Here is a 10,520-nt window from a genome sequence, read left to right as displayed (position 1 = left end):
TTTGCAGAGACAAGGATATACTTATCGTCCTATGGGAAATCATGTGTCCTACACTTTTGAATACCGATCGTGCGAAGGGGAACTACAGATTTCGTCGCGTCCGCTGCAATTTATAACGGGCAATTTATAAATCATGTTTATAAGTACCGCAAGATGTATAACGATGTATGTAAATGCAAATATACGTACACGTGTATACTTTAATGGGAAAATGTAGTGAAGTATACTTGCGTATCCCTTTCCTCCTTTTAGGGACCTCCTTTCTTTGTAACAATTAATAAAGTAGAATTCTCCTTTATCCACGATTACCTGGATACAACGTATATACGCGTACAAGTATCGAATACGCAAGAAAGTATAATACTTGGTTAAAATGACTCGATGCGCAAGCTTTTATCGTCATTTTATCTAGGACAATTGTCTGTTAACGAATAGAGATGTTAAATATAATTATCCTCCGTTATATATTGCATTATAACGATTAACGCGTAAAACAGATTGAACAAGATATTATAAACAGACTTACACCGTTAAAAATTCTATATAGAGTTTGGCAGAGCGCCGGCGCCGGTCTATAAATAGTGTACGCAACGCCAATCGCCGGTTGCGGCTTGTGGACAAAGTAAAGGGAAAGACAGCCATCGCGTGTGTACGACGATAGTATTGTAGTCAACGGTGGTACATTTCGGCGCTTTGTACCACCTATCCGCGAAGGTATGTTCGATCTTTCACAGCATTGTTTATCAATCAATTCGGCAACTACGCACGACGAGTTTGTCGTGGAGAAACCAGCTCTACCGTACTGAGGAATCGTTAATATTTCTTTCAAGAATTATTGGCGAGAATCATTGATATCCGACTCTATGCATGTAGAGTGCACTAAACATTTTAAAGACGCTAAAATTACATGAGTGATCACTGTATGATATGCGGCGTGTTCGTTGACGCAATGGCACACTTTGAGTTCTGACTTTGTTCATGATCGCGTCAGCTGATCGGCAACCTATCGAGCGAATTAGGTGATTATGTAAATTATAGTTTCAAGTAGTAGAGAACATCTCCTATCTCTTTATCTGTTTACTTACGTGTTAACGTTTATCAAATCACCGACTAGTTGACCACCTACATATCAGAGAAATTAATTACGATGGCCTCGTGACAAAAGGTTACTAACCACACAACCCCTTCAGCCGAGCGCATGAGCAATTTCAAGGAATTGTATGAAAATATTGATGGTGACTTATATGTATACACTTAATTACATGTATACATACATACATACATACATACACTCTCACCTCTTTATTGTATAAAACGCTTAATGAAAATCACATATCGACCTATGTACCTTTAATATTTTAATATGTTTACAGTTTGAAATGTGAACCGGGAAAAGTGTCAGGTAAACTAATTGCTGATATATACATTATATATATTTGTTCGGCTAGCTAAAAGTTGTTGTCGATACGTATTATAATTTTCGTACGATCGGAAGGTCCACTTTTCACGCTGTGTGAAATTCCATATTAACTTACCGGATCTGTAAAACATTCGTTTCGATTTTTAATATACGATACGTACACCAAGTATTTATTATCATTCGAGTATAACTATCGCGCTTGTTACAAACGTGTATTTATCGAGAATCATTTCCAAAGGATAGAACGTGCGAGTACTTACGCGCGATAATTTTTAAAACGCACGAGGGGAGAGAATTGAATCGTAAATGTGCGGTATCGTGGTAATAACTGCATACGAATTAATAACACGTATAACAAGTGTCCGGTTCTTGGCCAGCGTACACATTGTATATTCGGCCGGGCTGCGAAGATTTACGCGCAGCTTGCATGCAGATAGTTTCAGTGAAACAATCGTGTTGGGCCAGCAGCCAAAAGGCGTTCCTTTTTTCAAATTTCATTCGCCACAACTATTTACCCGTTCTCTTTCATGGAATATTATGCAGTGGGAGTACGTAAGGAAACGAATTACCGATTTACATATTAGCGTCGTTTTTGCCCCGGGACCTGTTACGCATGAATGGATCGCGTATGTGCGATATTTGATACCATGATGTTTGATATTTAGATCGACGACTAGGAATGGCTCTAGTAATGTTGCCTTGCGACTTACCATGGTGGCCAGCTGTGGTAAAGCAACTGGATCGAGCCGCTGCCGCCAGGAATTCTGACGATTTGATCGAAGCGATGCAACGATTGCACGACATGTGCAAGTAAGTTTTAATAACTCTAGATGAACTTTAAACGGATATCACGCGTACACGTGAGTTTTCAATTAACCGGCGACGCGAATTTAATATGTACCGTAATATGTTGATCGAATTGATTCGACTGTCCTATCTCGCGAAAGTATTAACGAACTCGACTTTTTTTTGCTACATGCTGTTATAAAGATACGAGGAACAGTGGATACTGAAAAGGTATCTAATGAAACGTTTATCTAAGTATCCATAAAAATGTAATCCCGAATAATCTTAAGTGCAACGCCACTTTGTATATACAATAATCATCCTTGTATGAAATGGTTTTTCTTTTCTTTCTCTAACTGTTACATGTTTCTACGCATTTTCATCGACCAGCCATAAATTATGCATTTTACTATACGTAACTTTTCTTTTCCAGCATAAGTCTTGATCCCGAGGAGGACGTACAAGATGTCGAATTATTTTGCGGATTAGGAACCTTCCTCGATAACGATCTTGATTCCACCGAACGGGATCAGATTTTTCTAAACACGATACCGCGTATGGTAGAGAGGGCGAAAGCTCTTAGGTCATGTAAGCCTCCGCAAGGTTTACATTTTAGTCTCCAACAGCAAGGTAATACAAATTGATTTCATATCAAGCGAATGATAATAGAATCCAATGTAGAACCAGAGGGCATATGTGTTGTCTGTCTACGTTGTGTAGAGGATTGCATTGAGTACAGCTATGCCTTCGTTTCGTCTCTGATCGCGAATGCGTTCTTCTCCACGTATCCAAAGAGAACCGCGAAGACACATCCAACTTTACGGGACTTCAATTTCACGAATTTCTTCAAGCATCTTCATAAGTAAGGGTCACAAGTTTCAAGATATTGTGTAACAAAGATATTTCATGTAAATGTAACACTGTTCTTTGTTTTTTTTTTTTTTTTTTTTTTTTTTTCTTTAGTAATGGACAAAAAGCTAAATTGAGAAGTATATTCCGCTACTACGACTATCTCGATAACGAGAACGCATTGGACGGGAAACTGATCATTTCCAGACAGGTAAGGACTGTACGCAACGATCCGAATCTCTCGACATCGAAACGAATATAGAATTTTTCTAGGTAATGACATCGAAACAATGGTTAACCATTGAAGATTGGCTGGAGAGCAATGTTCCTTTATGCCCGTTGATGATACGCCACGAAGGACGCCTAGACAGAGTGGAACCAGAAGCTAAAGTATTGCGAGTTTGCTTCGCAAGCGCAAAATTTGGCGGCGGTGTACTTGATGGTGATGTTACGCAAGAAACTGTACATGTAAATAATTAAATCGCATGAGAGAAATAATTTCGATCAGATTTAATCGTGGCTTTTCCAAAAGAAACAAGAAAAAAATGAAAGAAAGAAAGAAAAATAGAAAGAAAGAAAGAAAGAAAGAAAGAAAGTAAGACAAAAGGCAGCGAACAATTATAGTTATTTATTTAATTCTTAGATAGCAACACATCCCGAAATGCTCGCGGCAATATTGTCAGTTGAGGCTCTGGAAGACAACGAAGTTTTACTAGTCGAAGGAGTTAGACATATATCTAGAATAAACGATCCTCGCAATAGAGCTGTATTCGAAGCTCTAGTAAAACCAAATATCGTTAGTACATACTATGCTATTTTTCTCAAATTCATTTTATAAACCGTTTCGACAAGTAGCAAAGCTGTTTCTTTAACATTTCCATTTACACAGGTAACAGTGTGTTGTATCGATCCTGAAGATTACTCACGATTACCATTGTCACAGTTCGAAGAAGATAACATACTGCGAGAAATGAATAAATCGCTACTTGGATTTCGGCAAAGACATGTACCAAGCAGTCCCACCGATCCTGTAAAGTCAGAATCGGATCCAGACGGAGCAGTTGGTTCTAGGAGATTGTCGCCGATCGGAGAGAGTTTTAGTAGTACACCTCCAGAAATAGAAAGCGATGATAAAGCACTGTCGACAAACAGTGGTACTAAAGAAGGTACGGTAACAGAAACGTTAGAACGAAAACTGTTATTATAGAATAAACGTAGAGCTCTATTGTACCAATTTCCTTCTCTAGCGAAATCTATTGCACAAGAGCATACGAGCAAGTACGATATCTTAACAGAGGTGCGTAGTAAACCCAATGGTAAATCTACAAGACCATCGAGTCCTTACAAGATAAGTAGTGATGCCAGTTATACACACAAAAGGAATCGATTTATTATTCTTGGGTCCAGTGGTGAAGTTTTACCAGTTACGCGAAAATCACTTGGTCAAATGTCGGTTTATAGTAGCTGTAACAGTCAAAGTACAGACAGTTTTCACAGCGCCAAAGACACTGTAGACGAAGACCTCGGTATGTATGTAGTATTTTTAGCGGACATTTTACTGTACAAAGCGTTATGAAGTCTGTATAATATCATTTATCGCGATATGTAGAAGAAGAAGAACAAAAATTTACTAAACGCTACAGCTCTCAATTAGACACTCCAGAGCGTAGGGGGACATTTGCCCAACGTTTAAGGGACGCATTAAAACGAGAAAATACAGCTATTGGAGCTGCTTCGTCGAATACTTCATTCGGAGAAAGTAGTTACGCGGTAGGGATAAGTGTATCCGGAAGTCATGTTTGCGATCAAGATATTAAGTAAGGATATTTATGTAAAAGCATTACTTATATTTGCAAATTTCTATTTTTTATGTAAACAATTGTAGGGTGAAAAGAGGGGGTTCGAGAGGTTTCGTTCTAAGGGACGAGACGGTGGATGAAGATTTTCTGAAAGTATCTTTAGAGGCTGAACAAAAGTGGCTAGGTAGATTCCGGCAAAACCAACCTACGCTACAAAGAAGAGATACAAGTGCTAGTAGTAGATATAGTTTCAGCACTGAATATAATTCTGGCAAGTATTAGAGAACATTTTATAGATAACATCGCGCACATTTCGTCAGTTTCTAAAAATAAATAAACCGACTTATCTTCTTACATTTAGACTTTTGTTCGGAGCTCGAGGAAGTTTACGAACAACTAGCGAGGTGGTTAGAAGATCCTATAGCAGCAGACGAATCGCGTGAGATAGATGCCAGAGATAAAGCGGTTGTTCGATTCGCTAGCTCTTTATTGAAAAGAGCTCTTAGCGAATCGTTCGCCGGCGTTCCACTTCAAGAGGGTGAACCTCAACCATTTATCGATTCCACTGATGTTAATCAAACCCATAAATTAGCTTTGGCTGTGAGAAGTTTGAGTTTAGAACTTGCTCGTCAGAAAAACAGGAGGCAACAATCAGTAAGGAGCAAGATGTTTTCTTTTCTTTTAATCAAAATCGCTTCATTTAGTAATGATTCTATAGATTATGCATTTTGGGATTTTTAAATTACTGTATCAACGAGGAATGAGAGACAAAAACTACATACACACATTATCTTAGATGATTTTTCGCACATAGTCAAATCTTATTAGTTCATTACGCTATGCAGGTATCCGAAGACGTAGAATATTATGAAGATGCTTCATGTAATCATACAGTATCAAAAGAGGTAAAGGATATCCAGCGTAGAAAGCTTAGGACAGTAACATTTACATCTGAAGTTTTTCAAACATTGGTCGATGATGAAACTACCGTGCATCTATCTAATCCTATTCCTTTAAATACATCTGGATCTTTAAAAGGAATAGACACGGTACAATCTTTCGACATTAGAGCCGATAAAGTTGCATTTCATGTGAGCATTTTTTGTTACAAATAATGTTCATTCTATTCCATAAATGTAACATGCATGTAACAATGTCACAAATTGCGTTTTAAAATGATAACGCTTAATTACTTATTGCATGGTAAATTACAAATGAATGCTCTTTTATGTAGCTTAAAATATTTCTCTAATTGCATTCCCAATAACTAATGATTTGTCTCTCATTCTATCTGATCATTTTTTCAATATGTTTTTCATCCGTATATTAATACAATTAGTAAGATTTAGAATAAAATATTACATTTTATATTTCCAATAATAATAACATTGTCTAATAAAGAGAAAAAAACCTAATAATTTTCAATGGCTTGAAAATTACTAGTACAACTTTGAATTAGCTAACACATTTTTTTTAGATACCGAGAGACAGTAATCCACAAATAGGTGGATTATTATCTGTTGCTACAGGTAATTGGGGATGTGGATCCCGTTTAAAGGGAGATCCACAGTTGAAGCTTGTTATTCAATGGCTTGCCGCTTCTCTGGCAGGAGTACCAAAATTAATATATTACACTACAGGAAATCCCAGACTGTCCAAGGTAATAAATACGATATTGATTAAATATGATAAATTGAGTTGCATTCTATATTGAAATATTCTATAAATTTATATTAATTTTTGTTATTAACTTTGGTGGGCACATTTAGTTGGATACTGTGAGTAGAGTTCTCATGGACAGGCATTGGTCGGTCGGTGATTTAGCCGCGGCAACATTAAGATTTGCATTACATACTATCGAAGAAAGAACAGAAGGAAGGAATACACTTTTTGAGGAAATAATTGGTATGGACAAACCAAGTCCTTAGCCCGACTCGATGCTGTCAGTTCTGGTAGATATTCTTGCTACCATGATCGAAGACAGCCTCTTAAATACTTGAGGATAACATGAGAGTACAACAAATGGTCGTGTGTCTTTTGTAATTTGTGAAAGTAAACTGTACTTCAGAATTGTACTTCTGGAGTGTCCCACAATGAAAAAAAAACTTTTAATTTTCTAAGATTTATACGAATCAAAAAGGAACATGAATATTTCAGGATTAAATGTTTCATATCAATGGCAATATCAAACAGAATCGCACAATTTAACGTACAAAAACATTAATTAAACTTGAAGCTGAGAAATTCCATACGTTTCAGAATACATTATGCGGACAACGTGTCGAGTACTGTTATTGTAATGTGCAAGATGATTTTCTCATTAAAACTCTCAAACACAGTAGCCGTACTTCACTCGTGAAAAACATTAATACCATATCAAGAGTCGATACCGTTTCTATAATCGACGGCATTCTGTCGATCGTTGACATCGTTCCACTATGCTATAGGGCACTGCTTTTATATATCTACAGTGAGAGAATCATCCTGTGAGCGAAATATCTTGTAAAATAAAGTTAAAACGATAAATTATAAACTTCCATCATAATGAAGTTCGTATGAATGTACAAGTTTAACAGTTGTAATCATATGACGTGTCAATTCTGTTTTACGTTTACATAAATTAAGTACGTAACCCGATATAATTACTTGCAATAATTAATGAGGTACAATATATTATACTATCTTTTTTACAGTATAATAGTATGCATACATATACACGCATACATATCAAGCCGAAGAATATGTAATCATAGAGATTTTTAGAAAGACTTTTAGTCATATTTTATATAGGCTGCTTTTTTATATTGAATATTATTTATACAAAACAGATCAGTGTAATTGATACAAATGGAATATAACAAAAAGAAAGTAATGTAGTCTCTGAAAACGAAAAGGTTTAAAAAAGTGTATATATACTGATTATATGTAACAGATGTCTTCCACAAAGAAAAGAAGCAAAAAAAAAATAGCACAATTACACCTCCACCATTTATATACTCTCGATGGATGTTTCGTTACAAATAATATTGCGCAAATCGCGGAATACGTTTAAAAACGTTTCTTTCTATGTACTTTCTATATTAAAAAAGAAAATGTATGTCGTATATAACTTGGGCATGGACATGTGTATTGGAATCACATGGTATTTATTTCATTTTTATGTTTATTTTTAGGAGGTACAACACGTATATTGCAGCACTCGATTAACTGACCAATTAAAAGTTACTGCTTTAAATTTCACAAATCCCAGGAGTAATCACAAAATTTGTAGGATAGAAAATGGATAAGTATAAAAAACAATGATTCCTATTCACTTATCACAAAAAGAGACTTCGTAAACGACGACCTACACCTTGTCTATCGTACAAGATATTGAATTTGTTAACAAATTGATTGATATTGTTACAACCTTTTGTTATGATACCAAGATAATTCATCAAACCAAAATCATTACATTGCTAGAAATATAAACAATATTTAGTAGTAAACATGTATAAAGAAAATGTTCTCTTAAGAAAACATTGTTGCGTATACTCACATTGTAAAAGTCAGCTTTGAATTTGGTATTATTTAAGACCGGTAATCTGTGTCCCAAAGAACAGGCAGCTCTTAAAACTTCATGGTTGCCTTTTAGTTCTCCACTTTGTACAGCTTGTACGTACTTTAGAACTAATTTTACTCGCGAATGTAACATTTTTATTGCACTGTGCTGTGCAGTGAGATGTTCGGCAACTATTAAGGATCATCGGTTTAAATATTGTCATTCGCATGAATAACTGTGACTGAAATACGGTCCTGATACCTTACCTAACGAACTCTCCCCTTGATCGTTGCTGCACATTCTTGCAACATGATCTACTCCAATTCTTTCCGCTTCTTCTGTCGCCAACGTATAAGTCAGTGGAACAAACAGCATCGTAGCTTCGCCGTTAACCAAATCTATCACCGACTCGTACATAGAAACAGAGAGTTGCTGTAACGTGTAGCATTTAATTAAACAATCCAAGCAAAAGAATCTTAAGTAGAAAAATCTTAAATGCGTACATCTGTGTTTTTTGGTCTTGGATCGAGTTTCAATAGCACAGGGCTTTCGTTTATTTTACAAAGCTGCTTATGCACCGTAATGTCTCTTTCGTTGGGCATATCTCCCGTAGTATACCATCCGAGAAAGTCCATATCGCTAAAGACTTGCTTAAACTGTTCTTCTTTAGCATTGTAGTAATCTCTATCGATTATAACGTCGTCTTTAATACATGTAAACATTAATTCAAAAGAGTTCATTATTTCTATGTTGCGCCCTTTCTGTTTGCCAATTAACGCTCCGTATACTACAAACAAGAGTGATAGCGTTAAAAAAAGCATTAACAGAAAATAACAACAATATTAATTGTATACCCAGTTGATCCGTCCCTTCTTGTGCACGAAGCCTAGTCCAATGTTCGCTAACGTTCATTATGACAAGAGGATGGAGACTGATTGAAACAGAGCCAACAGTACCCGAAGATGCCATTACTTTGATAGCACTGGAAGAAGGATTTGTTGATGTGTTGCTATTTTTTCCAACCGCATCCTCGTCAATTTCCATCGGTGTATCCGTTAAAGAAGGCGTTGCATTATTTTCATCAACCTCCATGCTGTTTAATTTCTAATCCCGTTCGTTTGTTATTATACGCAACGTATATATATATATATATATGTATATAGATCTGACCGTATATTCTATACACACAGAATTATTAGTTCTGTATAAAAGTCTCACTTCGCGAAGAGACTCCTCGATGTGACTCTTCTATAATGCCGGGCTTTTTTACAAATTAACTCTTTGCGCTAAGATATCGGAAACAAGTGTCTTTAAATGTCGTTGGTTGTGTAAATATATAATGTCACTGGTTCGACCTAAAGCGAATCTATATAGTTGGGTCACTACGTTTCTTTGCAATTGGGTTTAACAATACATTTCGCTTCGACTGGGAAAATTGTATAAACTTGTACGTAAATAGTTGAGAATATTGGCCCGTGATAGAAATTGTTCTAAATCTAAGAAGAGCGAAGAGCCAATCTGGAGTTAGCTCATCGTTTATACAGGGTGTCCCAATACTCGGCTCGGACGACGTACAGGATGTGATTTCCGTGCCAATTTCAAACGATCTTCTCGTTTGCGAGAATGTTAAGTGAAAAGTAAAAGTGGCCAGTCACGAATCTCGATGCGTTGTGTACGCATCGCCGTGTACGAGTAAACGAATCGAGACAGGAACGTATTTAATGTATCTTTTTAATAAAAGAGAAGAATTGTTTGTCTCGACGCACATTGTATTGATTCTTTTTCGTTTCTATTTGACGAGTCGACGATGGTGGCTAATCCAACGCTATCGTTGGAACATGGTCTGAGATCGAACATTGGTTATCGTTAGTAACTTATTGTTATTAAAAAATCGGTTCAAGAATCACACTGGTGCAGATAAACACTGTCTGCTTAGTATCGGGACACCCTATAGATAGTGTACCGAAGGAATACATTAGGATGAGAAAATTGTAGATAGAGACGGATATGTTGTCGAATTTATTTGACGTGAGAGATACTGTCTCTTGAAACTGAATAATTCGAAATTACACGTACGTAATTTGGACGTTGATGCGGGAACGCGTAATTATTGAAATTAAACGTA

At 36.4% G+C, this 10,520-nt stretch overlaps 2 protein-coding genes across 2 annotated transcripts; one reads left to right on the top strand and one right to left on the bottom strand.

Annotated features, from left to right (window-relative positions):
* The first annotated feature begins 528 nt into the window (after nucleotides 1-528).
* Nucleotides 529-7,947, top strand: LOC143424956 (uncharacterized). The gene is made up of 16 exons (XM_076897367.1): nucleotides 529-1,019; nucleotides 1,374-1,402; nucleotides 2,086-2,230; nucleotides 2,640-2,836; nucleotides 2,888-3,068; nucleotides 3,170-3,266; nucleotides 3,329-3,523; nucleotides 3,699-3,851; nucleotides 3,945-4,221; nucleotides 4,303-4,581; nucleotides 4,665-4,872; nucleotides 4,941-5,125; nucleotides 5,216-5,508; nucleotides 5,700-5,945; nucleotides 6,332-6,514; nucleotides 6,624-7,947. Exons 1-16 carry the CDS (start codon nucleotides 979-981, stop codon nucleotides 6,780-6,782), a joined length of 2,868 nt encoding a protein of 955 aa, XP_076753482.1. The 5' UTR covers nucleotides 529-978; the 3' UTR covers nucleotides 6,783-7,947.
* A 13-nt stretch (nucleotides 7,948-7,960) lies between these two features.
* On the bottom strand, nucleotides 7,961-9,554 carry Csn6 (COP9 signalosome subunit 6). Its single transcript, XM_076897368.1, has 5 exons — nucleotides 9,250-9,554; nucleotides 8,899-9,182; nucleotides 8,662-8,827; nucleotides 8,393-8,586; nucleotides 7,961-8,312 (listed from the first exon to the last, which is right to left on the bottom strand). The coding sequence occupies exons 1-5, from the start codon at nucleotides 9,485-9,487 to the stop codon at nucleotides 8,172-8,174; spliced, it is 1,023 nt and encodes a 340-aa protein (XP_076753483.1). The 5' UTR covers nucleotides 9,488-9,554; the 3' UTR covers nucleotides 7,961-8,171.
* Nucleotides 9,555-10,520: the final 966 nt, after the last annotated feature.

The sequence above is a fragment of the Xylocopa sonorina genome, chromosome 6 (genome assembly GCF_050948175.1).
Source record: "Xylocopa sonorina isolate GNS202 chromosome 6, iyXylSono1_principal, whole genome shotgun sequence".
Taxonomy (NCBI): domain Eukaryota; kingdom Metazoa; phylum Arthropoda; class Insecta; order Hymenoptera; family Apidae; genus Xylocopa; species Xylocopa sonorina.
This window is presented reverse-complemented; position numbering and strand designations above follow the sequence as displayed.